Source organism: Chiroxiphia lanceolata, chromosome 16, assembly GCF_009829145.1.
Source record: "Chiroxiphia lanceolata isolate bChiLan1 chromosome 16, bChiLan1.pri, whole genome shotgun sequence".
Classification (NCBI taxonomy): domain Eukaryota; kingdom Metazoa; phylum Chordata; class Aves; order Passeriformes; family Pipridae; genus Chiroxiphia; species Chiroxiphia lanceolata.
The window spans coordinates 1,681,880-1,709,379 of NC_045652.1; the positions used below are offsets into that span (position 1 = coordinate 1,681,880).

At 65.3% G+C, this 27,500-nt stretch overlaps 5 protein-coding genes across 6 annotated transcripts; 1 reads left to right on the forward strand and 4 right to left on the reverse strand.

Moving 5' to 3' along the window:
* The first annotated feature begins 463 nt into the window (after window positions 1–463).
* Window positions 464–3,404, forward strand: MSS51 (MSS51 mitochondrial translational activator). The gene is given in 7 exon segments (XM_032704180.1): window positions 464–517; window positions 519–769; window positions 1,058–1,213; window positions 1,430–1,554; window positions 1,711–2,274; window positions 2,949–3,042; window positions 3,122–3,404. Coding segments are annotated over 7 exon segments (1,512 nt in total). The 5' UTR covers window positions 464–478.
* A 205-nt stretch (window positions 3,405–3,609) lies between these two features.
* On the reverse strand, window positions 3,610–10,945 carry LOC116794951 (cytoplasmic phosphatidylinositol transfer protein 1-like). The gene is made up of 10 exons (XM_032704205.1): window positions 10,882–10,945; window positions 9,603–9,706; window positions 8,449–8,597; window positions 6,744–6,832; window positions 6,552–6,559; window positions 5,944–6,015; window positions 5,763–5,858; window positions 5,520–5,675; window positions 5,379–5,442; window positions 3,610–4,504 (listed from the first exon to the last, which is right to left on the reverse strand). Exons 2-10 carry the CDS (start codon window positions 9,648–9,650, stop codon window positions 4,239–4,241), a joined length of 948 nt encoding a protein of 315 aa, XP_032560096.1. The 5' UTR covers window positions 9,651–9,706; window positions 10,882–10,945; the 3' UTR covers window positions 3,610–4,238.
* Window positions 10,946–12,942: 1,997 nt separating this feature from the next.
* On the reverse strand, window positions 12,943–15,153 carry LOC116794955 (myeloid-associated differentiation marker homolog). The gene has a single exon (XM_032704212.1). The coding sequence runs from the start codon at window positions 14,267–14,269 to the stop codon at window positions 13,187–13,189; it is 1,083 nt and encodes a 360-aa protein (XP_032560103.1). The 5' UTR covers window positions 14,270–15,153; the 3' UTR covers window positions 12,943–13,186.
* Window positions 14,871–20,710, reverse strand: SEPTIN12 (septin 12). 2 transcript variants are annotated; one of them, XM_032704195.1, is made up of 10 exons: window positions 20,607–20,710; window positions 17,489–17,677; window positions 16,831–16,959; window positions 16,600–16,681; window positions 16,370–16,507; window positions 16,013–16,130; window positions 15,842–15,937; window positions 15,631–15,727; window positions 15,365–15,416; window positions 14,871–15,262 (listed from the first exon to the last, which is right to left on the reverse strand). In XM_032704195.1, exons 2-10 carry the CDS (start codon window positions 17,646–17,648, stop codon window positions 15,118–15,120), a joined length of 1,017 nt encoding a protein of 338 aa, XP_032560086.1. In that variant the 5' UTR covers window positions 17,649–17,677; window positions 20,607–20,710; the 3' UTR covers window positions 14,871–15,117. The 2 variants fall into 2 exon arrangements, with proteins under 2 accessions (XP_032560086.1, XP_032560085.1); XM_032704194.1 differs by lacking the exon at window positions 20,607–20,710 and adding an exon at window positions 18,323–18,517.
* Window positions 18,319–25,868, reverse strand: LOC116795007 (flocculation protein FLO11-like). Its single transcript, XM_032704289.1, has 3 exons — window positions 25,814–25,868; window positions 22,374–23,456; window positions 18,319–18,569 (listed from the first exon to the last, which is right to left on the reverse strand). The coding sequence occupies exons 1-3, from the start codon at window positions 25,866–25,868 to the stop codon at window positions 18,319–18,321; spliced, it is 1,389 nt and encodes a 462-aa protein (XP_032560180.1).
* Between the last annotated feature and the right edge of the window lie 1,632 nt (window positions 25,869–27,500).

Consider the following 27,500-nt stretch of genomic DNA (forward strand, 5'->3'; position numbering starts at 1 on the left):
CGGTGCCCCTGCAGCACTCCATTTGCTGCCCCAGCCCCACTGTGGCCTCTCACCCCTCCTGGCGGAGTCTATGGTGCCCACGCAGCCACTCCCTCACACCCCACTGGGGGCCCTGAGGGGGTTAGAGGGGGGTCCCCGCAGGCCAGGCTGGGGTGGGGACCCCACGGCCCCATGGTGACAGGGGGTCCCAGGGCCTTGGGCAGCCCCCCGAGATCCCCCCAGTTGTGCAGTGTGGCACATTAGGGGGTTTTAGGGGACCCCACTGCCACCACCGCGGCTTTCGGGGCGGGAGCCGGACCCCCGGAGCGGGTTGGCCCGTTCCCGGGGAGGGGATGCCCAGAATAGCTCCGCTATCCGATTCCCGCTGGAGGGGCCTCGTTCCCCCTAGGGGCTGACATTTGAGCCCGGCAGCGGCACAGACTGTCTGGACTTCCCGGAATCTCCCGGCACCGCCGTGGTTCCCCGGGACGAGCAGGGGATGGCGGGCGGGAGGCGCCGTGGGGGCGGTGGGCGGCGGGGGGGGACCCCAGCAGCACACGGGGACCCCCCAGGCAGCCCCGCCGCCCGCACCCCTCTGCCCTGCAGCCCCCACGGCCCAGCCAGCAGGCGCTGCCCCCAAAGCCGGCCGCCCCAAGAAGGCTGTGGAGGAACGGGCGGCGAGGGCTCCGGACGTGGACTCGCTGGGCTTCCAGGCCATGGACCGCAACGTGCCGGGGCTGTCCCATGTCATCCTAAAGAAGCTCAACATGGAGAGCTACGAGGACTACAAGTGAGTGAGCACTCATGGGTGCACATTCCCCACCCCGCCCCGGCCAGGCCATCCCATGTATCCCCCCACAGCTGGCGTGTCTCTCCTGGCTCATCCCACCCTCCGGGCCCAGCCCATATGTGGGCTCTGATGGGCTCCTGGGTGCACCCCTCCAGGGATCCCAGCTCCCCATCCCCACCCAGGGTTGCTGCTGGCTGGAGATAAAAATCCTGGCAGGCTCGGAGGCAGGACGTCAGCCCCACTATGGTTGCTGTGGGCTGGATCCTGTTCACCCCCCAACACGTGCAGGTCTGCCATGGACGGGAGGAAGAGTGGCAGCGATTTCGGCATCCGGACTTACTTTGACATGTTCCAGAAGATGGAGGACACCTTCAAGTTTTGTGCTGAATGCAAGAAGCTCCCTGATGCCCTCCCTGACCCCAAAAGCCTCCGGCGTTGCAAGAGGTATGGAAGGGATGGTCTGATGGCACAGGGATGGATCCATCCCTCGCTTCTAGCCCAGTGGCTGGAGTGCAGTGAGGGATGTCTGGCCCCAGCACCCACCTTCAACCTGAGGGCACCCCCAAAACAGTGACACAGCCCTGGGAGGGGGTGAGCCAGGCTCAGCAGGACAGATCCTGCCCCCTTTCCCATGGCTGGGCTTGCTGCCTGTCTGCCCAGGTGCCAAAACGTGTACTACTGTGGCGTGGCATGCCAGCGTGCCAACTGGCCACTGCACAAGAAGTTCTGCAAGAAGCTGAAACTGGTGGCCCTGGATCGGTTGGTGGAGTGGCTCGTCTTCACAGGTTGGACATGTCCCTCCCAGGCTGCACAGGTCCCATGGTGGGATGCAGGGTCCCTCCCCCAGCCCCTCTCCTCTAGCACTCCTACAGCACAGGTGGGATGGGCAGCCTGAGCTGTGGGGCCACCACTGCGCCCTCCAGCCCTCTCCCTACCTCCAGGAGACATCCCCTTCCCCACGGAGACCTGGACAAAACCTGCCCAGGATGTGAAGGGTTGGGAGGACTGGTTCTCCATGCAGGAGCAGCTGGAGGAGAAGCTGGGTGCCATCGTGGCCGGGCGGTACATGACCCTGCTCTGGGCTAACGCTGGGAAGCCCCGGCCGGAGGACGGGGAGCTGCGTCAGTCCATCCGCCGCCTGGTCACCGACTTCCACTCGCGGCCGCTCACCATCGGCCTGGGGCTGCGGCTTTTCAGCATTGACCCCCTTGCCAGGCCCCTCACCGTGCACGTGGTGGGGGCCTCCCACGTGGAGACCCTCAATACCCGGCCGACGGACTACGACGAGCTGACACGGATGTTTCCGGGGCACCAGGGCGTGGAGATGGTGATGGTGGGTGTGGACGTGGTGGACGGACCCATCATGAGGCCACCCCTGGCCACGCCAGCGCCCCGGGGAACAGTCTATCTCAGCAGCTACAAGGGGCTCTACCACGACTTCTGGGAAAGCCACGTGGAGACCAAGCTGGCTGCCCGTCCTGACCTGGTGGTGGGATTTCACCCAGGTGAGTGCCTGTGCTGTGAAGAGGCTGGACCCTCACACCTGGGAGCGGGACATCCCCACAGGGCACAGGGTAGAGACTTGGGAACCACCCTGAGCACCCTGAAGCACCTGGGGCTGAGCCTGCAGGTGGCATGGGACATGCCCAGGGCTTTGCACCAAGGTACAGTGAGCAGCTGGGGTGATCCCCTGGGATGTGGCTGCCTCGTCCCCCACCAGGCACTCGTCCTGCCTGTGTCACCCACCTGCTGGTCAGAGGGGTCTCTGCTTCAGGGCTTGGTGCTGTGCTCAGCGCAGGACCCAGAGTTTGGAGTACCCCCTGTGCTGGTGGGGAGCCAGACCTCACCTTGCTGAGGGTTTCCAAACATTATCACCAGTACCACCGTGTGCCCTGGGGTCCCTAGCATGGAGTGGGTGCAATTGGAGCTGGCTTTCCCCAGCTCCACACATCTGTCTCCCCATATTCCCAGATGTCTCCCATGTCCCCAGTGTCCCACCATGTCCCCACCTGGCAGATGGACTCAAGGATCTCCATGTACCTCTCCTCCACCTGCCTCAGCTCCTGGAGGCAGCGCAGCCTCTAGTTCACCTCTGCCTTCTGTGGGGACAGAGGGACACAGCTGTGGAGCCAGGGTGGGATGGGAGGGGGGTGGAGCTCTCACTGCTGTGACCCCACAGGTTTCCACGCCTGCCCAGACCTGCTGGCGGGGTGGCTGCCCACCCTGCTGCTGCTGCGGGACTATGGCCTGCCCGTGCTCTTCACTGTGTACAGGTGAGTGCAGCCCCACAGCCCCACGGCCCTGAACCAGCACAGCTGCCCAGTGACAGGCCTGTCCTCCACTCTCCCGCAGCGAGCAGGAGCTGAAGGCCTCCCTGCAGATCCTCGTGGAGCTCGAGACACACATCGTGGGCTATGCCAGCAACCCCTTTGCCTCCCTGCGGCCCGAGCAGGTCTACTCCAGCCCCAACAAAGCACCCGTCTACTGCAGCTCCCACTACATCGCCCTGCTGGGAGCAGAGGCGTCTGCTGTGCCAGGGGCCGAGGGGCTGGAGGATGATGATGATGATGGCTGGCAGGGAGGGGAGCCCAGTGCTGCTGCTGTGGGCGGGGGCATCACCCCAGTGCTGGGCTGATCCCGCACAGTCAGCACCGTCCTACCTGCCCTGCCCAGCTGCCCCCCAGCCCTCACTGCCCCATCCCAGGACCTCATCTCCCCATCCCAGGATCAGCAGTCCAGCCATCCCTCACTGCACACATCCAGTCCTGGGGGAACGCAGCACCCTGGCACAGGCATGGCACCCCTCCACAGCACCAAATAAACCCCTGCCAGCAACCGGCCGCCGTGTCTCAAGCTTTATTTCCAAAAAGGCCATTGTTTTCCCAAACAAAACAAGGGGCTGAGCCCACCCCAGCCCCCTCCCAGGCAGCCACAGCCTCTGGAGGGACACTGAAGGGGACCCCGACTGTGGGACCAGCCATGCACAGGGCTGTGCAGCCCCCAGGGTCCTGCGGGGAGCCCCAGCCCAGCGCCCAGCTGTCACTGTCACCTGCACTGTGCTCTTGCATTGGTGCCTACCCTGCAGGGCACTGCTCCAGCCTGGCACTTCCTACCAGCCTGGCCACGGCCAGTGGGCACCAGCTGGCACCTCTCCATCGCTCTCCAGCCTCAATGGCCCCTGCAGACACCAGGGTGGGTGAGGCTGAAAGGAACTGGCTCCTGCAGCATCGCCCAACGCTGCCAGGGACCCACACGGGCCTGGTGTCCTCTCCTGGTGCAGCCAGCGGGTGTGGCACGGCAGCGGTGGCACTGACCTGCCTGGGCACCAGCACTGGCTCAGAGAGGCCAGCACCCCCCTGGGGCTCCCAACGCCCTGACGGCGGGTCCCTCCCTGGGGTCAGTGCCTGTTGGAGGGGCCGTGGTGGGCGGCAGAGCTGGCACAGTCCAGCACGGTGTGGCACTGCCAGCATCACTCGGCGCCAGTGCGCTCCCGCAGCGCGGGCAGCGTCAGGGTCTCTGGCGCCGACTTCTTCCGTGGGCGAGTCTTGGGGGGAGCGAGGAACTCGGGGGCCTCGTCGCTGAGGGGGGTGGAGGGGGCGCTGGCAGGGGCCGAGTGCGTGGCCGTCGGCTGCCCCACCTCGCTGACCGAGATGGCAGGTGCCACCAGGCCGATGAGCTCGTTGGTGGCCTCCTGTGTCTCCTGCTCGTAGCGCCGCACGTCCTCCATCGTCATCCCTGCTGAGCACAGCCGGGCTTGGGGCCGCTCGGCACGGCCGCGTCCTGCACCCCCTCATCCCGGGGCAGGCTGCACCCCGTGCCCCGGCTCCCCACCGAGCTGGGGGACAGCAAGGGGACAGGGGCTGGGGACAAGGGCACAGGCAGGGAAGGGGAAGCCGGACAGCACAGCCAGCTGCCCGCTCCGGCATCAGCCCAGCCAGCAGCGGGGAAGGGATGGACAGGCAGCACAGGCAGGGGACACATGGGGAGGGCAGCCAGGAGGGGGGACCCTCTGCCGCGGGGTGCAGGGGGGGCACAAGCTCCCCTGCCTGCACCTGCCCGCAGGCAGCGTGGCAGGGTCTGGAGTGTCCGGCCCTGGCAGGCAGCGGGAGTTAGGGGTGCTGGCTCCCCAGCTTTTGGTTTGTGGCCACTTGCATCTGAGTCTCGAAGGCCCGGACCTCTTCCAGGGACATGTCTGGAAGGCAGAGAGCCGCTCACCGGGACGGCCCCGCTTCCCGCCGGCACCCGCCACCGGCTGTCACCAAACCCGGGGCTCCCATCCCCGTGTCTGTGCTTGGCAGCGCCTGCAGTGAGTGTTCCTGCCAGACAGGGAGGGGTGCAGGCAGTGCAGGCAGCAGGCTGGGACCCCTCTCCCTTGTCCCCCCAAGGTGTGCAGCAGAGCAGGCAGCGTGAAGGGTGCAGGCAGGAGTGAGGGCAAGGGAAGTGGAACAGAGCAGACAGAGCAGGCAGTGCAGGCAGCAGGGGAGCTGGAGGAAGAGTGGGAGCTGCCAATGGGGTTAGTGGCATCAGCAGTTAGACCTGCAGCCCCCTCCCAGCACGGGGACTGTGTGCCCCCCTCCCCATCAGCACCAGGGTGACCCCACAGACTCACCGCACCACTCGTCCACCCAGGCGAACGCCTGCCGGTGCCCGATCAGCAGGATGTCCCGGATCACCTGCACCGCACCAGGGGGGTCAGCACCCTGTCACTGTCCCCACAATGCCCGCCCAGCCCAGCTTGGATGCCCCTCACCTTGTGCACAAACTGCTCCACCCGCGTCTGCAGCCCCCACACCTCGAACTTGACGCTCACCAGTTTGTAGGAGCACATGATGGGCTTGGTGTGCTGGCGCCAGCCCTCCCGCAGCGGCCCCCGGCCCGTCTTGGCTGAGCTGAAGAATCGGGGGTCCTGGGGGGATCAGGCAGAGCAGGGCCATGAGCCCCCACAGGACACAAGGGTGGCCCCAGGGAGCCCCCTCGTCCCTGACCGTGGTACCTCCAGGCTGCGGTAGTAGCGCTCAGGGATCTCGTCGAAGGCAATGTCCAGGAAAGAGACCTCGTGGTCGCCCAGAATTTTGTCACTGTGGAAGATCTGGGAAGGGGAGGGAAGGTGAGTGACATGGACCACGTGGCCCCTGTGATGAGTTTGCCAGGGTTCAGCTGTGGCGCACACTCACGTTCTCACTGTCCCCGCAGTTGTCCTCGTACTTGGTCTCGATGTAGATGGAGAATTTGGGCAGGAAGGAGCACTGCAGGGAGCGGCTGTCAGCTGGGCCCCAAGGGATGCCTGTTCTGAAGGACACCCATTCCCAGGGGCACCTACCCAAGGGATGCCCATCCCCAAGTACACCTATCCTGAGGGACACCCATCCAAAGGACACCCTGCCCCAAGGGACATCCAGATCAAGGGACACCCAGCCCAAGGGACACCCGCCTCCAAGGATGACCATCCTCAAGGGATGCCCATCCCCAAGGACATGCACCTCAAGACCACCCAATCCTAAGTGACACCCACCCCAAGGGATCTCCAGACCCAGGGACACCCATCCCCAAAAACACTCACCTCAAGGAACACCCCACCTCAGGGACACCTGGCCCCAAGGGACTCCCACCCCCAGGGGACACTCAGCCCCAAGAGATGCCCAGCCCCAAGGACACCCAGTCCTAAGGGACACCCATCCTCAAGGGACGACTCGCCCCAAGGGGGATGCCCACCCCAGTGCCCCGTCCCCAGCCATGCCAGGTGCTGGGGAAGGGGTCAGGTCCCCTCGTGCCACCTCCTTACCGTGTACTCTGCAGGGACACCGTGACACATCAGCATTGTGGGGTGGCATGATGGGGTGGCACCATGGGGAAGAGGGGGAGCAGTGAGACCAGGGGCAGAGGCCATGGCCAGGCTCCTGGCAGCCCATGGCCCCTACCGGGGAGGGACAGGGTTCCTGGCGGTGCCCACCCCCACGCCCTTCCCAGGGCTCACCAGTGATGGTGTAGGGGTAGTAGTTCCAGGCCTTCTCAGTGATGTAGAAGATTCGGGGGGTCACTGCCCGTGCCCAGCTTGGCAGTTTGCTACAGGAGACCATGGGGAGAAGACCCCCTCAGGGCAGGACATGGCTGATGCCACCCAGCCCCGCATCACCAAACACAGCCTGGCTCTGGGACCCCATCCCCTCCCCAGGACACTCACCTCCACCTCAGATCCTCCCCATGCAACCTCACCTCCACTCCAGGACTCCCTCACCTGCACCCCATCATTGCCCAGGAACACCTGCCACCTCCCCAGGACCCTCATCTGTACCCCAGGATCACCACCTGCACCTCAGGACACTCCAGTGATCCCTGCCATCTCCCCAGGACCCTCATCTTTACCCCAGGCCCCCAGGGACCCTCACCTGCACCCTAGGACCTCATGTGGACCCCTGAACCCTTCCCAGAGACCCCCATCACCTTCTCGGGACCTTCACTGTGCCCTAGCTCCCCTCCATGCACCTTCACCTCCCCCCAGGATCCCCCTAGGGATGCTCACCTGTACCCCATCACCCCAGGGACACCCACCACCTCCTCCGGACCCACATCGGCACCTCAAGACACTTTCATCTCCCAAAGACTGTCACCACTACCCCAGCATCCCCCCTCAGAGACCCCTTGTCACCTCCCCAGCACCATCACCTCCACCCCAGGGCCCCCTCAGGGATCCATGCAACCTCCCTAGGACCCTCAGTCTCCACCCCAAGACTCTCATCTCCTCTCCAGTGCCCCCATCCTCTCCCCAAAACCACCTCCCCCTCCTCAGCCCCTTGTCCCCACCCCAAGAGACCCCCACCTCTCTTCCTGGACTGTCACTCCTTCCCCAGGACCCCGCCACCTCCCCAGGGCCAGGGGCCCAGGGTGGTCCCATCCCCCTCCCAGCACCCCAGGCAGGAGCAGGCCCCCAGGGGAGCCAGGAGGTGAGTTTTGATTAATTTTCAGGCGTTATAAATACCTGCCCCGATAGGGGAATCGTGAGTGAGGCAGCTAAAAATAACCTGTCTCATGCCAGTGGCTCCCTGTCAGGAGCAGCCACTGGGGGGGACACGGGGACAGCAGTGCCAGGGGCCAGCCCCACAGGCACCTGGGGCTGCGTCAGGGGACATGGGGACACCTCCAGGGCCTGGGGATTGCTGAGCCACTCACCCAGGCACCTACTGGTACCTGAGATGGGTGACCAGCAGAGAGGGGTGGATGTCCTGAGATGGGTGCACCCCAGAAAAAAGGTGCAGCCCTCTAGAGAAGGGGTGCACCACAAAGAAGATGGGTGCACCATAGGAGATAGCCCCCAGGAAGTTGGATGCACTGCTATGAAGATGGGTGCACCCTGGTCAATAACCCCCAAAGATGGGTGCAGCCCCTGAAGGTGGTATATACCTGGGAGATGGGTACAGCCCAGGTGACGAGTGCAGCCCCCCAAGAGAAGTGCACCCCAGGAGATGGGTACACCCTGGGAGTTAGGTGCACCCCCCAAAGTTGGGTGCAGGTCTCAAAGATGGGTGCATTCTAGGACTTGGGAGCACCCCTGGGAGATGTGTGCAGCCACATTGCAGGGTGTCCAGGGCTCAGAAAGGATGTTCTCCAGGAATTTTGTAGGGAAGACTGGCCCCCTGCTCACAGTGCCCACCCAGCACCCCTCGGTGGAGCCGCCGGCTCACCTGGAGAGGTGGACACGCTTCTCAGTGAACTGGCCGGGGCCGTGGACGGGGTCCTCGTGGGGCTCGTTCTTCACCACCTCCACGCCCTCGCCCTTCTCGCTCTCCTGGTGGCTGTGTTTGCTGATGGTGTAGAGCTGCCCCACACGGTACTGCAACCACAATGCCCGGCCTCAGCACCAGCGGCCCCGCTGACCACCCGGCACAGCCACACTGCCCAGAGGGGAAACTGAGGCGTGGAGCAAGGGGTGGCAGAGCCTGAGCCCCGCAGTGGACAGGGGGTTCCTGGGGTTCCCTCTTTGACCCCCACATCCCTGGGCTGCTTCAGCACCTGTGTCCTGCTCTCCCAGCTCATCAAACTACCTGGGAGCCAGGGAAAACTGTATCTATATGATATATGTGGGTATGGATATCTCATCTATATAACGATACGTGTGTTTGGTGATGCAGCCGCGCGATAAGAGTTTGACTGTTCCACTGAAGATCCCATCCATCACCCCAACGCCAGCGCGATCTTATCACCCCTCTCTGCCTAAATTAAAACCTTCCCCACATGCCAACAGCAAAACAGTGTCCAGGGAGGGTTGGTACTGCCCAGGGTGGGCACTGCTGCAGCTCCCTGCCCCCAAAATGTCCCTGTCAGCTCCAGATGCTCACGAGAGACCTTTGGCCAGGGATGGTCCAGCTGTCCCCACTGTTTGCCGATGGCATTCGGGCTCCCTGCTGAAGCAGGGATTGAGCTTTTGCTCCCTGTTGGAGCAGCTGCAGTGCCATGGGTATCCAAAACCCCAGTGCCCTTTGCCTGTTGACTCATCCCGTGGTCCTGGGACTGCCCAGGTGCTCCTGTTGGGCTCTGTGCCCCCACGTCACCATGCCTAGGGATGGGATGTTCCCCCTGCCTGCACCCCAAATTACGGCTCAGCCCTCGCATGGAACATCCTGAGCCCAGCACGACCAAAGCACACACCACTCCCTGCCACGAGCTGTGCCTCGAGGGGACAGCAAAGGGGGTCACTTTGTCCCTCTCAGGGCAGGAACCTGATCCCCTGGCGCTACACTCCTGTGGGTACAGGACCACCACCCACAGCCCCCTCCATACTGACACCCACGAGACACCCCGGTTCCTGCCAGCCCCGGTCCCGGTGCCCCCCGCTCACCTCCTCGGTGGTGAGCGGCATGCAGATGCGGTACTCCTTGATGAGCATGGTGACACGGGCACGGCGGGGGTCAGGCGGAGGCTCCGGCGGGGGCACAGTTCATGCTGGAGGGACGCGAGGGACGCGGTGACCGGGAGCGCGGGGGACGCGCCGCTGCCTCCCACGCTCCCATCCCATCACCCCACGCTCGAAGCAGCCGCCCCGCTCCCGGTGACTTCACGAGCCGTTGCCATGGCAGTAGCGTGAGGTCACCCGTGCGAGGAGCAGCCTGGGTCTACCCAGCCGGGGACACCCCGGTACCCCAAAACCCTCCCGGCGTTAACCCTTGCCCTGCCTGGCAGACGCCAGCGCCTTGGAGCACACGTGTCCCCCCAAAATACGGTGCCATCCCTTCGGGGTGCCACGTCCCCACCCGACTGCGGTGGGCAGCGCAGCGAGAGGGTCGCAGGGACGCGGGGATGGGGTCAGACCTGCCCGATGCTTCTGGGGACCCCTCTCTGGGCACCCACAGTCTACCGTGCCCTGAAGAGCTGCTCCCGGGGAGCGCTCATGGTCACACTGGTGCCGGACATCCCTTCTCCGGGCAGGAGTTGAATCCCCTTCCCGAGGCTGTCCCCCGACACCCGTCCTGGCCAGCACCCGTCACAGCTAGCACCCACCGCGGGGCTGGGGATGCTCAGGGTGAGTAACGGGGCAGCCCAGGGGGTTCCTGGCCCTGGCCCCCAGTTCCACAGGACAGGGAGGGGACGTAAATCATCCTGAAAGTCACCCTGAATGGGGTATCAAGCCTTGGAGGGGGCAGGGGTCTTGTCTGCGGGCAGCTTGTCCATCTGGGGACACAGGGAGATCCCTGGGGGGACAGGGGCAGAGGGGGACACAAAGGCATCCTTGGGGGCACCGGGGAACACGGGAGTGTCCCTGGGGCTACAGAGGCATTTGGGGACACAGGGGCATCCCTAGGGGACAGGGACACCTTGCTAACAGGGTTGGTGACAGATTGCGGGAAGCCGAAAGCCTCGCCGGGGGGTCCCAGTGCCGGAGGCAGAGGCAGCCCCGGCATGAGGGAAGGGACACGCCGAGGACCCACCGGAGCACGGCGTCCCGCGACCCATCCCGGTACCGGGGCAACTCAGACCGGCCCGAGGGGCTGGGGCCGCCCACGGTGGGGGGAAAAGCGGGAGCCCCCCAGGCCGGGCTCCGCCGCCCCTTCCCCACCGCTTCCCCCGGCCGTCTCCCCCGCGGGGCCGGGGTCCCGCCGCCCCCCGCCACCCGCACTCACCGGCCCGCGGCGGTGCCCGCTCCCCGCCGCCGCCGTGCCCCGGCCGTCCCGGGCCGTGCGCAGGAACGAGCCGCCCCCCGCACCGCCTCCCGCGCCGCGGCACACCGACCCCTAGGGGGAGGAATGCACCGCACCGGCACCGCACCGCACCGGCACCGCACCGCACAGGCACCGGCACCGGCACCGGCACCGGCACCGCGCTGGCACCGCATCGGCACCGGCACTGCACTGGCACTGGCACCGCGCTGGCACCGGCACCGCACCGGGACCCTACCGGCACCACACCGGCACCTCAGCGGCACCGGCATCGCATCGCACCGGCATTGCACCGGCAGTGGCAATGCACCGGCGCTGTCACCGGCACCGCACCGCACCGCACCACGCTGGCACCGGCGCTGCACCGCAGTGACAGCAGCACCAGCACTGGTACTGCACTGGCAATGGCACCGCACCGGCACCGCGGCCCCATGGCACGGCATGGCACAGCACCGGGGCTCCCGTGGCACAGCACAGACCGGCACCGGGGCACGCCTGGCAAGCCACAGCACAGCACAGCACCACGGCTTCCTGCACCCACCAAGTCTCAGGTCCTCCCAGAGACCCTCAGCACCCACCGTGTGCCACAGCTGGGAGGTGCCCTGGGGTTCCGTCAAGGCACTGAGCCCCAGCGGGGCTCCTGGGCTGGACTCCCACTGGGAACACCCCAGATCTCCTCCAGCCACTCACCTGCACCCCACTGCCAGCCCGGCCCCTGCCCCCTCAGCCCCACCACACCCCACGTGCCAGCACTGCCCGTGTGCCACCCCCAGCCAAACGTGTTACCAGCACAGCTCATCTCCAGTGACACCACTGCTTCCCCGTGCTTCCCAGCTTCCCTGTGCTTCCCAGCCTCCTTCCTCTGGGAATTTCCATCATCTTGGGCATCATCAATATCCACACTCAGGTGCTGCACCGGGCTGTGCTTCTCCACTGCCATTTTCCTGTTATTTCCCCCCAAAATTCTGCCATTCCCTCCAGTCCCACTGCCTGGGGTGCAGGGGAGCAGCCCATTGTGCCACAGTGATGGTCACTGTGGGGACATGGACCGGGCAATGGGGACACCCACCAGGCCACTCTGCATTGCTGTCTCTGAAGGTGCTGTGACCCCACAGTGCAGTGGCCCTGGCAAAGAGCATGGAGGTCCCACCTGCCCAGGCACCAGGACACCCATGGGCTCTTTCGTGGTGGCCGGTTTGTGCCATCTCCTGATGGTGGGGACCCTACTCTGTGTCACCCTGAGAGCCCCAAGGCAGGAGTGATGGACCCTGACATGGCTCTGGCAGTCCCGAGGCAGCAGTGACGGCCCCGGGCTGTGGCCAGGGCAAGCAGTGGCATAAGGAACAGCGTGGGGACAGTGGCCCCAAAACCTTCCGGGGTGCCCCATGGGCACCCATCCCACATCCGGGAGCACAGTGCCAGGAACTCTGCCGGCGGGCACGCCTTCCCCTGCCTTCACTGCACTGTTGCCTCTTCCCAGCCTGCAGTGCCACCATCCCCCTGGTGACATGTGTCAGTACCACCAGCTCTGGTGGCACTGGGTGACAGCCACCCTTTTTCCCCCAGGGAGGGGACATTACAGCGGCCCCCAAAGGGTAAACAGCAGGCACAGGGCTCCCGCCCACATGGCTGGGACCAAACCCAGCAGGGCTCCAGCTGGGGTGACTGTGGCAGTGACAAGGACCCCGTAGTGCTGGTGACAAGAACCTGGCAGGCTCTCAGAACCCCCCCAGCAGCCACATTCCTCCTGAACCTGTTTGGCAGGGCCCCGTGCAGGTGCCAAGGAAAAGGCATCCGGGTTGGGCTATTCCTGGTCATGCCCTGCTTCACTCCGGTGCCAAGTCAACAAGGAGGAGAAGGAGTATTTGCTGAAGCCTGGTACCCTCCTGTACTTCTGCTGCTGCCCCCCAGAGTCACCCGTGGCCCCAAATGCTGCTGATGCCCCACAGTTTCTCACCCCTCTGAGAGGATCCTGCAGAAAATTGAGAAGAGGAAGAAAGAGGAGGCAGAAACAAGTGAAAAATTACCCAATTTAATCCCAAAGCCCCCCCCAAGCTCCAGGGTTTCAGTAGTCCCCTGTGGCCCCCCCAGCCCCCTACCTGTGCAGCCAATGGGGCCCCTGGCTGAGCACGCCCCGGGAGTGCCCCACAGCTCTGCTTTGACGCAGGGAGAAGGAGCTTTCCAAGGCATCCAGCCTCTTCCTCCGCTCCACAGGCGGCCCCACGCTGGGACCCAGCCCTCAACCCAGTCCTCACCCCACCCAGAGCCCTTAGGAGGGTGTCCTGATGAAGACCATCCTGCTGGAGTAGACCAGATCCACCAAGTAGGCGATGAGGTTGAAGATGGTGAGGAAGGTGACCCCCAGGTGTTTGTCCCATGGGCAGCCCCTGCCGCAGGAACTGGGACGGCCCTTTCCCTTGAAGCTGTAGAGGGGCCAGAGGACGGTGGCAGTGATGTACATCAGCAGGGCCAGGAAGTTGTACCCCACCAGCACCTTGTCCAGCGGGCAGGGAATGTAGGCGAGGCACCGGCCAATGGTGAAGATGATGATGAGGAAGGTGAAGATGAAGCAGATGGAGTAGACAGCCACACACCACATCAGGCCAGGTTCCTTATTGTATTCATCCAGCAAGGAGAAGATAAGACAAGCCACGTAGGCTTCGAAGACCTTGAGGAGCCCAGGCACAGTGGAGAGGAAGCTGCTGATGTCCCCGGGCTTGGCACGGGTCAGTCCCACCTCGACGGCGTAGGCGAGGAAGCAGAGGAAGGAGGTGGTGGTGGCCACGGCCTGCCGGGCACACTTGTTGCTGCTGCAGGGGCTGCTGATGAAGGTGGCAGGGAAGACCACCGAGGTGGTGAAGACCATCAGCACCGCCAGCATGGAGAAAGCCGAGGTGAAGTCATCCCAGGAGAGTGGAAGCATGGGGTAGAGCTCCAGTAGCTCCAGCAGCAGCACCAGCAGCGTCACGATGAAGCAGAAGCACCAGGTGAACATGCACCACGTCCCAAAGGGACCCCCGAAGTTCCCCGTGGAGGCCACCAGGCTGAAGGTGAGGCAGGACAGCACGACGGCGCAGAGCCGGGCAATGCCCACCCAGGAGGTGAGGGCGAGCAGGTTCACCCTCGCCATGGTCCCGCCGGCGCTCCCGGCCACGCCGCACGCCCCAGAACCGGTGCTGCCGGCAGCCGCTCTTATCTGGGCGCTGGGATGGAGGGGTGGGGCACAGGGCAGGGAGCTGCCAGCCCCTCCAAGACACTTGTGCTGAGGACCCCCCGGCTGCTGCCACCAGCACCACACACAGCCGGCCCGGTGGCTGCTGGGGGTTGGCGGCCACGCCGGCGGGTGGATCATTAACGCGGGGCCGGGCAAAGGGTGCCGGTGCTGGCGGTGATGCCGAGCCCCACGGCGGGGCTGGGGCAGGCAGGAAACACCCTGTGCCACCGTCCTGGCACCGTGCCCCAGCCCTGCCCACAGCAGGAGGCACAAAGGGGTCTTTCATGCACCCCAGGAGTACTGGGGGGTCCACCTGGACACCCCATCCCCACAGAGTGCAAGGGTTAGATGCCAGTGGGGCAGCACCCACTGGACCCACCTGAAGAGGTTGGGGGCTGAACCTAGTGTCGGGTGCCCCTGGCAGGGGGGTGCCACAGCTGGGTGTAGCCCCCTCACACCCTTGCAGGTGACACCTCCGCACCCCTCTGACACTTCCACACACCTCTGGCACCTCCACACCCCTCCCGGCACCTCCACAACCTGATAAGTGGCTCAAAGTCCACCTGTGCCAGCTGCTATCACAGGGCAGGACGGGTGAGGTGACCATGGGGAGAGCACCCACGCCCTGGCCACCCTGGCACACCCCACGGGCAGCACCCCCACCTCTCCAGGGTGCCTGGGGGAGTCTCATCCCAGAGCAGCACAGGTGGCACATCAGAAGTGCAGAGTGCAGCAGGAGGAGGATGATGGCAAAGGTTGAAGGCTCCAGCCTGACCTTTAATGTCACACAGGGTCCATGGGGTCTGTGCCCATGGCAGAGCTTGGGGATGAGGGACCCACATCGGGGCAGCTGGGCACTGTCAGGGGTCGCCTCACCCCAAATTAATATGGGCTCCTCACCCCAGGCAGGGTGGGGCACAGCCATGGTGGGCAGGAGTGGGCGCTGCCGTGGGGTCCAGTGGTGGCTCTGGGGGGCACGAGGTGGCTCAGAGGTGGCTGCCACCCTCACCTTTGCCAGGCAGCCCGTTGAGGGGGCTCAGCACCGGCCGGTTGCTCTCGTTCAGCCGCCGCACACGGTAGCTCTCATAGTGGACGTTGTGGGTGATGTCCTTCAGGTCCTGCAGGTGTGACCTGCTCAGGGTGGCAAGAGGAGGAAGGGCATCAAGTCACTGTCCACTCTACCCTGCTGTCACATCAGGAATTCCAGCACCCCCTACCTGGTCCCCCACTCACCGGATCAGCAGGTCCCGCAGGAGGGGGAACTCGCAGTGTGCTGGGTTCTCCACTGCAAAGCAAGGCAGAGGGGCAGCAGGTGGGTATTGGGCGGGCAGGAGGGCATGGTGGTGGGCAGATGCCCAGGGAGCACATCCCAACAGCATGGCTCACTGACACATCTCAGCACCCACCCAGGCAGGGACACATCCCTGGGTGCTGCTCCCTGCAGCCCCACGAGCCCCCCACGCCTGGGGAGGGCTGGAGGTGCAAAGGGCTCTGCTCACCTTCGATGATGCCCCACTTGGTCTTGCGGCCCAGCACCCGCTTGCCATTCACCTGGTGCTCCTGGTCCGCCCCCACCACGGCAAAGGGGATCTTCTCCTGCCAGTGCAGAGTGCTGTGCTCACCCCGGGTGCTCTGGGCTGCCCCAGAGGGTCTCTCGCCCACACTTCTCCCCAGGGTTGGCACCCCCAATCCCAGCATCCTGGCACTCACCCGAATCCTGTCATTCAGTGCCCTGTCTTCAGGGTCCTGGTCAAAGTCCTCCTGTGGGTACACGCTGATGGCGTGGGTCTTCAGGTCCTCCTGGATCTGTGGGATACAGGACTTGAGCTGGGCTGGGGATACAGGGGGCACCCCCAGGAGTGCCCCAGGACCTGTCCTCACCCGCTGCTTGAACTCTGCCCGTTCCTCCAGGGTGAGCGTGTCGGCTTTGGCGATCACTGGCACCACGTTGACAATCTTGCTGAGCCGCCGCATGAACTCCAGATCCAGTGGGCGCAGCCTGCCAAGGACCACCACCATCACCCTCAGGTGACCCCACCACTGTCACCGTGGGGTGACCCCGCCACCATCACCCTGAGGTGGAACCACCACCATTGCCCTGGGGTGACCCCACCGTCATCACCCCAGGGTGACACAACCATCCCAGCATGACCTCACCACCATTACCTCAGAGTGACCCCATCACCGTCACCCTGGGGTGACCCCATCACCCCATGGGTGCCACAAGTGAGGACTCACCAGTGACCTGTGGGGGGGACGAAGTAGACACATCCATGGACCCGAGTGTCTGGGATCTTCCTCTTACGGGTGATGAGGATCTCCTCCCGTAGGTACCTCTCGTACTGCTCGTTGATGTACTTGATGATGGGGTCCCAGCTGAGGACAAGTTGGGTGACAGCATCTGAGCTCAACCTCCACCCCAAACTGTCATGCACCGAGCTGGGCTGCTGCACCCCACTGTGTCTTACCAGTTCTCATTGTTGATCTGGTCTCCAAACCCCGGCGTGTCCGTCACTGTCAGCTTCATCTTCACCCCCTTCTCTTCGATTACTGTGGGGTAGAGAGGGTCAGTGGGGATGAAGCATTTGGGAGAAGGAGGGGACTGGGGGAGGGGGGTCAGAGGCTGCCCTCAGACCTCCCCCTGGTCCTCTGTTTCTCCCAGGTGTTGGTGGGACAGGATCCCATGGTGATAACCTTACCATGGGTAATAGACTGGAGCTGCACTGTCTTGGGAATACGTTCCTCCTGCCCAGGCTGCGAGGATTTGCGGCTCACCTTGGACTTGAAGAGGGTGTTCACCATCGTCGACTTCCCCAGCCCGCTCTGCCCTGAGGGGACACCGGCAGCTCTGGTTTGTCCCCCAGGGTGGTAACACCTCGGTATCCATTAGAGAGTATTCCAGAGGTTGGACTAGTTCAATTTACCTCCCAAATAAATTTATTCCCCAAGACCATAATACTTCAGTATCCATTGGGAAGCATCCTGGACGTTGGGATAGCCCATCTTATCCCCCCAAGTAAATTTATTCCTCAAGGCAATAACCCCTTGGTAGACATTTGGGAGCATCCCAGAGGTTGGAATAATCTGGTTTATCTCCCACATAAATTTATTCCCAAGGTACCATTTGGGAGCATCCCAGAGGTTGGGATGAGCTCACCTATCAGCATCACTATGTCATGCTGATATGGAATGTTGGGGTATGGGATGTTACTCCTCTTCAGTTCTTTGCTACTTAAATAATCTAAAATCCCTTCCATTTCCTTAAAATCCCTTAAAAGCATGATTTCCCCTGGCATGGCAGAATCAGAGCCAGGATTCCCACCCCAGCCAGGAGCAAACCCTGCATCCAATGCTCACCCACAACCATGATGTTGAACTCAAAGCCCGTCTTCATGGTTTTGATTTTCATCTGGTCGAGCACGGCTTCAATTCCCACATATCCAAAGAGCTGGCAACCCACCGGGCCAGGCGCCACGGTGACGGGCACCTCCTCCTCCGGCACGGCCGGCGGCTCCATGCTGCACTCCTCGGGTTCCAGGCTGCTCCCTGCACGGGTGGGCAAAGGCAGGTGAGCCCGGAGCCCCTGGTGCCCACCCCTCCGCCGGCACCGTTGCCCGAGCAGCAGCCGCGCCGGCGGGCACACAGCCCCGGCACATTCCTGGCAGCCGGCGAGGCTCAGCCTGGCAACACGAGCACACCACCCCCCGGCACACTGAGGGTGCTGAGGAGGTGCCGGGGGCATCTTCGAGGTGGCTCTGCTGCTGGACCCCTCCCGATGCCACTGGTTGCTCTGCGATGTGCAGCATGGCCATGGCCAGCTTCCTTTGCCCGGCCTATGCCGCCGCCCATGCCAAGGCCACCTCCTGAAGCACCGCTCTGGCCCCGGCACAGCCAGAGGACTCCCGGCATGGGGCAGGAAGAGCCATCCCACACTGTACCCAGGCATCGGTCACTGCTGGGCAAGGGGCACTGGGGGGTGTCGGAGAGCGCAGCACAGGCACCAGCACAACCTGAGCCCCCGGGACACGGGGTTTGTCCGGGGGACCGTGCCCAGAGCATGCCCCAGCCTGGGGGCCGCCGGAGCCCTGCGCCCGCTCCAGCCCTTTGTGCGGCAGCCTGGGGGGCCCCCAATCCCTTTCTTCCTCCTCCTCCTCCTCCTGCTTCCCAGCACGGCCATTGTTCGGGTCCTACCTCGGCGCCGCGATGCCCTCGCTCAGCTCCTCGCTACGGTCGGGGGGGGTCCCCCGGGTGCCATCAGCATCCCCAACCCCAGCAGCGCAGCAGCCCGGCCCCCTTCCCTCCGCCAGCTCCCGGCTGGCACCAAACCGGCTCCGGCTCGGCTGCCGCTCCCACGCATGACCAGCATGGCAATATCCCGCCTCCCGCAGCCCCCTCCCCGACACAGCCAAGCCCCCGTGCCCAGTTTGCCGGCTGACTGCTGAGTGCGGAAGGCACCGACCCCGCTGTGCCCACCCGACTCTGCCCACCTCAGCCTCCAGCCAGGCCAGCGTGGATGCAGACCACCCCCATGGCACAGGGACACCCCTACTCCCTGCCATGGCACCCATCGCCCCCGTGGGTAGTTGCAGTGGCGCTGAAGGGGAGTGGGAGTGTTTGACTGTGGGTACCATCCCCGCTGGCACCCACACACTCCCTGGCACCAGGGACCACCCCAGTAACACCCGTGCCCAGCCCTGGCACAGCAGGGTGGGATGAGGGGTGGTGGCCGTGCCACCCCCCCCACTGCTGCAGTGCCCCACGGCGCCTGCGTCCCCCCACACCACAGCCTCCCCCATATGTGCCAGCCAGCTCTTGGCACCAGCGAGGCCGGAATGGCAGCTTGTGATGGCCCAGGCTGCCAAGTGTCCTGCTGAGGCCATGTCCATGTGCCACACAGCCAGGGGACCAGGGACATGTGGGCAGGGGCCAATCTGAGCCAATCTGAGGTACCAGATGATGGAGCTGAACACACCCATTGCCATGGCAACAGCATCCAGCTGGGGGGGGGCACCCAGCACCCTGTGCCCACTGGGTGGGCACCTTGCCAGGGCGATGGCAGGGTTGGGGACAGCAGTGTCACATGTGCCAGCTGCCCCGTGCCCCCGTGGGTCAGGGTGTTCCTCGGAAGTGGTGAAACAGCCATAGATTTCCTGGTGACAGCAGTGACACCCAGGTGGGGGGGTTGATAGCAGGCAGGGTGCCCACTCTTGTGGGGATCCACCCACCCAGCACTGCCCCTCCTGATGGGGTGCTCCACAGGCAGGCAGGGAGGTGGGATGTCCCCATCAGGAAGGGGACCCTGATAACCACTGGGAGAGATGCTCATCCAGACAGGCCATTGCTCCTGGGGGACACTGGCCCCCCTGCACACCCACCCTGGCCCCACTTCCTGGTCCTTGCCAGCCCTGGAAGTTGCCAGGACAGATCCAGAACCGAGTGATACAGCCACTGGCTGGAGCCATCCCAGATGGCTGGACACTGCAGGCAGGGAGCAGGCAGGATTTAGTGCTTGCACCCCTCAACTCCCCAGGGTGGTCCCCAGAGTGCAGCACCCATGCAGGAGCTCAGCCATCTCCCTGTGCGGTGCCAGTGGCAGCACCAAGGGGACAACCACAGCCAGAGGGCACGTCTGGTGGAGCTGAGGGGTGACACTGGATGCTGCAGCCACAAATGCCTCCCCCACAGAGTCAGAGCCCCCACTGCCCCAGCCCTTGGTGCCAAAAAGCCCCGACGGCGATGGTCAGCAGCTGAGTGGCCACGTGGAAGCTCTTCGGCATCCCCACAGAGCTCTGGGGCAAATGGCTCCTGCAGCCAGACCTGTTCCAGGACTCATCACAAATGCTCTTATTTTCCAGGCAGGGACAAGTAATCCCAGGTCCGTGGTCTCCTCCATGCATTTAATTACTGATGCGGGGTTAATTGGCCAGTTCCCAGGGAAGCTTGTAATAAGGCTCCAAGGGTGGAGGGTGCTGGGAGAGGATGAGCCAGGAGAGGAGCTCCCACTGTGCTGCTCCCACTCCCACTGTTTGCCACCGCATCAAATTGGGCATGGAATGGGGAGAGAGTGGCTTTGGATCCGGTGCAAGGGAGCTGACCCCTCTGGCAGAGGGATGGAGGATTTTGGGGATGCACCCACCACACCAGCCACACCACAGCTCTACCCGCCCAGCCCAACATGACCCAGAAATGCTGGTGCCTGTCCCAGTGCCAAATGCATCCCAAGGGGACAGTGGTGACAATCCCCATGCACAGTCAGACCCAGAGCCAGCCCGGCTGTCTGGCTGGTGCAGGAGGGAGCCATGGGATGGGGGTGGCTGGGGACCGTCACTGAGCAGAAGCAGAAGTGAACCATCGAGCGAAACCCTGCGCCTGCAGCACCGCTGGGGACTGGGGACCAGGGACAGTCACCCAGCCCCGGTGACAGCACCCCCCTGCCCGCACACCGCCCTTCCCGGTGCCACCACACCATCCCTACCTGGGCGAGCCGGCCAGAGCCGGGGTTGTTGCTGCCGAGAGCTGGTCACTGGGGCCAAATGGCTCCTGGGGTGCAAGGCGGAGGACGGCTGTGGCCCACGGCTCCTCCTCCTCTCCTCCTCCTCCTCCTCCTCCTCCTCCTCCTCGCCCCAGGCCCTGCGTGGGCGACCCGGCGTGGAAGTGAAACACAGCGGCCGCCGGCTCACTTGGAGCTTCCTCCCACGGGGTGTGGGACCGACCCAGCATGCCACAACACCCCAAGGCCACCCACGGGTGTCAGCGGCTGGGGGCCGGGGTGGCCTCCCGGGAGAGGAAACAGATCGTTCCCACCTCTTCCTGGCAGAGAAACCACTGTGCCTGAGTGGCATCTGCCAGTCCCCTGCCGGTTCCGGGCCATCTGCAGGGCAGCCGGTGCCCACACGCTGCCCGCTGGCTCGTGTCCCACCCCGTAGCCTGGGCACACCACGCTCGACTGCCTGCCGTCAACACAGCTCCATCCCGAGCACTGCATGTGTCCCCATCACCTTGGATAGGTCCTGAGCACAGTGTTCCGGTGTCACCACAACCCTGGATCAGTCTGGAGCACCACGTCCCCATTTCCCCATCACCCTGACTTGATCTTGAGCACTGTGTCCCTGTCACAGCCCTGAGCACTGTCTCCATCTCATTAACCCAGGTTGGCACTGAGCATTGTGTCCCCATGTCCCTGTCACCCCGCCTCAGGACCAACCACTGTCCCTGTGTGTCCCCATGTCCCTGACTCAGCCCTGAGCACCGTATCCCTGTCCCCATCACCCATCTCAGCCCTGAGCGCTGCCCCCAGTGTCCCTATCACCCTGGCTCAGCCTCAAGCTCTGTTCCCCCGTGTCCTCATGACCCCGACTCGTCCGGAGCCCCGTCCCTCCTCCCGGCCGGGTGCCGCGGGGCAGCCGGGCTGGCTGGGCAGCGCACGGGCATTGCTGGGGGATGATTCACCGCAGCCCGGAGCAGATGTATGGATGCCTTTGCCGCGTTAGTACTTAGGGCCCGGCGACGGCGGCCCCACGACAGCCCAGCGAGACGGGCAAGGAGCCCCAAGCACCCGAACAGGGAGCCCCGGCGGCAGAGGCCGTCTCCCGGCCACCCCGGCGCCCTCCTGGAGAAACCGCCGGGAAGTGGAACACGGGGAATCCCTCACCCCGTGCTTGGGGACGGGCATGGGCTCGGCAGAGCCCACCCCGGCACGGTGGGAGCCGGGGGCACGGCATCGTTCCCCGTGGCACTCGGTGTGCGCCGAGCACACCCCGGCTCACCTTGGCCCCTCGCCACCTCCTGCGCCCCACGGGAAGGGAGGAACAGGATCCGTTCTCGTGCCAAGGCGAGGAGGGAAGATTGGGGAAGAAAGCGCTGGACGCGGGACAAGATCCCGGCGATAGGCGGCACGCGCGGGGCCCGGCGCGATGGGGCACATGTGTCCCGACCTGTCTCCCCGTGCCGGGAAAAACAATTAGCGCCGGGGCGGCGTGGGAAGCTCGCCAGGCACCCCGGGGCCGGGAGTGCTGCCAGCGCTGAGCTCGGCTCCGTGATCTACAGCCCCCCCACATCCAACGCTCTCCATGGCCCCCCGGCACGAGGAGCAGTGAGCTGGCAGGGCTCCTTCTGTCCCCGGCATCACCGTCACTCCACATCCACGCTCTCCCCGGCATCAGCGGTGGGGGTATCTTGGCAACGCTGCGCCCACCAAGGGGTCTTGGTGGGGAGAGGGGACAGAAGAGGAAGCGAGTCCTACCGTGCTCTGGTGTTCCCGCTGCCCCGCTGCCGTCTGCAGCCTTGCTGGGAGCTGCTGCCACCACGCAGGGTCCCCGTGGTCCCACCAGCCCGGTGCTGGGGGGGTTCCCTCTGGCTCCACGGGGCGCTGCCAGTGTCCCCAGTGTCGGCACCAGCACCAGCCCCCCGAGGAAGGCGGGCTGGGAGCTCACTTGCACCGTCTGTGGCTGTGACACCAGCTTGAAGGTGGCGGCTTGGGGAGCTGGCAGCGGGGGCAGCCCCTCGACCCTCCCCGGGGAGAGGGTGGCAGGGGCCGGGGCTGTCTCCCCCTGGCCCCAGCAGAGTGGTGGGTGCCGGCGGGACGGGATGGGGCTGGCACTGAGGGTGACCCTCAGCTGCGGCCGGGACAGCATGCGGGGGGCCACATCCCACCCCCCCGGCCCCTCAGGGACTGTGGGCAGCCCTGGTGCTGCCTCTGTGCCATTGTATGGGGCCAGGGAGGAGGAGGAGGAGGAGGAGGAGGAGGAGGAAGGCTGGTGGGTGCGAGGCTGGGGTGCAGGGCTCTGGGTGCCCCATGGCGAGGGGTCTGGCACGGGGGTCCCTGGCTCCTCGGCGATGTGCAGGTCCAGCGCTGGCAGTGAGCCATGGCTGGTGGCAGCCCCACACAGAGGGTGATCCAGCACCCCTGGGAAAACGCTTCCATGGGATGCGACCTTCTTCAGGCCAGGGCTGGTGGCTGGGGGGGTGCCTGGTGGCAGGAGGGGCCTGGTGGGTGCAGGGCTCTCCAGGCTGGAGGATGAGCTGCGCAGGCTCTCGCCATCGCTTCCTGGCCCCGTGGCAGAGGCCTGGCGGGTCTGGAAGGAGGCGGTGCGGGCGATGCCGGTGCCGGCAGTGCTGTTGGCTCGGCCAGTGGCATGGCTGGCACTGAGCCGGGTCCGCAGCACGGGGCTGGGCGCTGGGCTGGGGCCGGCGGCGGTGCCCGAGCAGGAGGGGTGGCTGGGCTGCAGCGACCGCTGGTTCTCGCCGGTGCCCGAGGACAGCGGCAACACCAGTGGGGAGCCGGGCGCCTCATCCCCATCCTCTGCCTCAAATGACTTCTTGAGTGCTGTGGGCAGAGAGATGATGGCATGAGAGTGGTACTTGATGGCACCCACTAATCTCTGCCCCGTCCCCAGCCCCATGTAAGTCCCTCCAGCACCCGCAGGTGCCCCTCACTTGTGAGCTGGTCCCACCCAGGACCCCACCCTCAGTCAGCTCCCTCCCAGCCCTGCTGCATTGTCCCAGGTTTTATCATTGTTCCCAGGTTTATCTCGCCCGGGTGGCTGCGCCTCCGGCTGCCCTCACACACACTGCCCGCTTTATTCCCCCTGTAAGGGATCTGGCCGAGTAACCAGATCCCCGCCCGACCCTCTCCCCCTGCATCCATCCAACAGTCGGGATGGGAAGGATTCCTGCCCTTTACAGGGCGTTAACCCTGAAGCCTGCTGATGTCAGGCGGGCAGAGCTATCATCACACAGCTCTGCCTCCCATGCGGCTTCACAGCAGCCATGAGCCCACGGCACGGCCCTGGGGTGCGAACGTGCCCCCCACGCGGATCCTCCAACCTCAACGTGGGTGTCACAGGGCCTGGCTCCAGTGCAAAGCCTCAGAGGTGGGGACCCTCTCTCCCCAGGTCCGACCCCCGTGAAGACCCCACTGTGCAGCTGCCCCCTCCCTCCAGCCCCGGCACGGGGCCCCCCGGAGCCGCGCTCCTGCCGGCGCTGCCAGAGCAGCACAGTGCGGTGCCGGCAGCCGGTCCCGTGGCCCCGGGGGGAGCGCGGGGGGCCCAGGCCCCCCCCAGCCTTCCTCTCCCCCTCTGCCAAGCGGCGGGTGGCTGCCTCCCTCCAGGAAGGGTTGGGGGGCCCGCACTGCACCCCTGCATCCCCCTCTGGCACTGGCACGTGTGCCAACCTGCCCCAGCACAGCACCCGCTGGCACCGGGCCGCCCTCGCCCTCCTCTTCCTCGGCCCCACGGTTTGGCCACGGTGTGGGGGGCAGCGGGGCTGTGGGGGTCCCATCCCCTCCCCAGCTCCCCCCGTGCCCGGGGCAGGGCAGGGGTCAGAGGCCGGGCTGTGGGCGCTGCTAATCACAGCTCTCCCCAGGGCAGGTATTTCGTGGCCAGTCCTGCCCGGCCCCACCGGCCGGGCTGCTGGGGCCACGGGGTCATAGGGCCGGCGACCCCCTCCCCAATCCATCTCTCTGCTTTGGCACTGCCTGGGGCACCCCAAATGCCTCCTTTCATCCCAAACATGCCCCTGGCCCCTGACCCATCCTCACCCAGATCCCAGATGGTGTCCCTGACAGGCAGAGAAGAGGGGGAGCAGTGGGGGGGATGCAGGACAAGGTGGGGGGGTGGGAGGTGGTGGGAGGTGGCAGGGGGGTCGAAGGGTGGCAGGGGGTGTGCAGGGTGGCAGGGAGAGAAAGCAGGGTAGCAGGGGGCTCTGGGGGATGTTGGGAGGGGAAGAGGAGGTGGCAGAAGATTTAGGGGTTTAGCAGGGGTCTTTGAGGGATGGCAGGGAGTTTGGGGGAGATGACAGGGAATTTTGGGGTGCTGGCAGGGATTGAGGGGGTGTCAGCCGGCAGTGGTGGGGTTAAGATGCTCGGGGTAGGTGCACACATTCCTCCCCGGCGAGGGCAGCAGCAGCCCCGGGGTCGGGTTTCGCCGCCCGCCCCCGGCCCGGCCCCCCCGCAGCCCCCGGCCCGCGGGTGGGAGCGCGCACACACGGGGAGCGCGCACCCGCACCCACGCGGACGCGGGGGGGTCCACACACACCTCCCCCACTCTCCCTGCAGCGCTTGGTAGCCTCCCCCTTACCCACCCCACGGTCGCAGCCCCCGAGAGCACCCACGCACCCACCACACGCAGCCCCCGGGCGGGGGGAGAGGAGAACAACCCCCCCGACGTCTGTGGGAGATCCCGTCTCTCCACGATGCTCAGCACCCACAAGACGCCCAGCTCAGCACCACCCCCCGATACTCAGCCCCCAAGGAGGGCGCTCAGCCCCCCACGATGCCCAGTCTGGGGGGACCTCTCGTTTCCCGGCGATGCGGAGCCCCCGGCAGGTATTACCCTCCCCCTCCACATTCAGCTCCCGGGGGGAAGCGCAGCCCCCGCCATGCTCAGCCCCCCCAGACCCTCAGCCCAGCAGCATCTCCCCCGGAGCGATACCCAGCGCACGCTGCTCACCCCCGGGGGCACTGCGGCCCCCCCGAAACTCCCAGCCAGCAGCATCCTCCCCACAACCAGCCTCCGCGCGGGGGGGCGCAGCCCCCCACGATGCTCAGCCCTCGGGGGAGCACCACAGCCCCCCAAGACGCCCATCCAGCAGCATCCTCCCCTCCGGGGGGGCATCCCCCCTTCCTCCCATGACCCCCAGCCCCGAGGGGGGGTCCCCCGCGCGCTCTCGCAACCCCGGCCGCACCTTCGAAGTCGGAAAGGATCCCGTCCAGGTGGTCCTTGACGGAGAGCCGGGCCATGGCGGGGCGGGGGGGGCCGGGGGCTGCCGCCCACCCGGGACACCCGCATTGGGTGGGGGCAGCGCCGGGGGAGCGGAGCGGAGCCCACCGAGCCCCGGGACGGGACGGGCCGGCGCCGGCTGCCCTGGGCGGGAGGGGAAGGAGGAGGGGACCGGCCGGGGGAGGGGAGGGGAGGGGAAGAGAAAGGGAGGGGGGAGGTCCCGCCTGCGCCCCCGCCCCGGCCCGAGACCCCCCCGCCTCGCCCAGCCCGGCTCCCGGAGCTCCGGCGGCCCTGCCGCCCCCACCCCCATCCCGGGGCACTGGGATGCTGCAGCCCCAGGCTGGGGGTCCCCGGGAAGGCTGGGGGTCCCAGGCAGGGAGGCTGTAACGGGGGGCTGGCCAGGCTAGGGAAGTTCCAGGCAGTTGGGGTGGAGGTTCTGGGCAGGCTGGGGCAGGGAGGTCCCAGGCAGGCTGTGGATCCCGGGGGGCTGTGCTCCACAAGTTCTGCTCCCCCAGGAATTTCCGTCCTGGAGCAAGAGGAGGAAGATGGGTTGGAGCAGGCAGAGCTGCCTGTCACTGCCTCCCGGCTGGGCGTGGGGGGGTCTGTTGGAGTGTCACCAGCCTCTGGTGTGATGCTGTACCTTCCAGGGGTTGTGTCCTATGCTGGAACTCCTGGAGCATCCTGAGGACCAGCTGCAGGGGACCCCACTCCTGCCCACACGGTGACTCAGGCAGCACCTCGGGGTGAGAGGCTGCCCTGGGGCTGCCCCCCTTAGCCCAGGGTGGGGGGCATCATCCCTCCCAGCCCGGCTGCCAAGGGTCAACTCTGTCCCAGCCCCACCCCGGGAGGGGATCGGCAGCAGATGTGGAAGAGGAAGGAGCTAGAAATCCCTTCTCCAAACAGGGTCCTGCAGCAAAGCTCTGCCCTCCCCACCCTGCAGGGAACACCCGGCAGTCGGAGCACATGGAGCACATTCCTGTGCTGGACGGGGCAGGGGGCACAGCCAGGACATGGCCATGGGGTCCTGCCAGATCCTGCTGTAGAGACACAGAACACGACCAGGGAACGTGGGACAGGGCTGTAGTGGCCTTGGTCATGTCCAGGCTTTGGGAGCATTTGAAGGTGCTCTCAGAATCACAGGATCATTTAGGTTGGAAAAGTCCCTGAGATCATCATATCCAACCATCCCCCAGCACTGCCAAGGCCATCACTAACCCATGTGCCCCGGTGCCACATCCACACGGCTTTTAAATCCCTCCAGGGATGGAGACTCCACCTCTGCCCTGGGCAGCTGTGCCAGGGCCTGACCACCATTTCTGTGAAGAAATTTTCCCGATATCCAATTTAAATCTCCCCTGGCACAATTTGAGGCCGTTTCCTCTCATCCTGTCCCTTGTTCCCTGGGAGCAGAGCCTGACCTCCCTCCAGCTCCCCCCTCCTGTCAGGGGGTTGCAGAGCCAGAAGGTCCCTCCTGAGCCTCCTTTTCTTCAGGCTGAGCTCCCCCAGTTCCCTCAGCTGCTCCTGGTGCTCCAGCTCTGTTCCCTTCCCTGGACACGCTCCAGCCCCTCCATGGCTTTCTTGTTGTGAGGGGCCCAGAACTGCCCCAGCACTGGGGGTGTGTTGGAGCGCTGAGCCCACTGAGCTGGGTGGAA

What these genes read in the sequence shown, in the direction of transcription:
- SEPTIN12 (XM_032704195.1), bottom strand. Translation starts at nt 17,648, where the DNA reads ATGGAGCCGCCGGCCGTGCCGGAGGAGGAGGTGCCCGTCACCGTGGCG. An exon ending in CAGATCAACAATGAGAACTG is followed by an intron (nt 16,508 to 16,599) that starts GTAAGACACAGT and finishes ACTTGTCCTCAG; the next exon opens with CTGGGACCCCATCATCAAGT. An exon ending in CTGCGGGACCTGCTGATCCG is followed by an intron (nt 15,263 to 15,364) that starts GTGAGTGGGGGA and finishes CACCCTGAGCAG; the next exon opens with GTCACACCTGCAGGACCTGA.
- LOC116794955 (XM_032704212.1), bottom strand. Translation starts at nt 14,269, where the DNA reads ATGATCCACCCGCCGGCGTGGCCGCCAACCCCCAGCAGCCACCGGGCC.
- LOC116795007 (XM_032704289.1), bottom strand. Translation starts at nt 25,868, where the DNA reads ATGGCCCGGCTCTCCGTCAAGGACCACCTGGACGGGATCCTTTCCGAC. An exon ending in GATCCTTTCCGACTTCGAAG is followed by an intron (nt 23,457 to 25,813) that starts GTGCGGCCGGGG and finishes CTCTGCCCACAG; the next exon opens with CACTCAAGAAGTCATTTGAG. An exon ending in AGCGGGAACACCAGAGCACG is followed by an intron (nt 18,570 to 22,373) that starts GTAGGACTCGCT and finishes TTCCGCACTCAG; the next exon opens with CAGTCAGCCGGCAAACTGGG.
- LOC116794951 (XM_032704205.1), bottom strand. Translation starts at nt 9,650, where the DNA reads ATGCTCATCAAGGAGTACCGCATCTGCATGCCGCTCACCACCGAGGAG. An exon ending in ACTGCGGGGACAGTGAGAAC is followed by an intron (nt 5,859 to 5,943) that starts GTGAGTGTGCGC and finishes TCCCCTTCCCAG; the next exon opens with ATCTTCCACAGTGACAAAAT. An exon ending in CTGGGTGGACGAGTGGTGCG is followed by an intron (nt 4,505 to 5,378) that starts GTGAGTCTGTGG and finishes TGTGCTCAGCAG; the next exon opens with GGATGACGATGGAGGACGTG.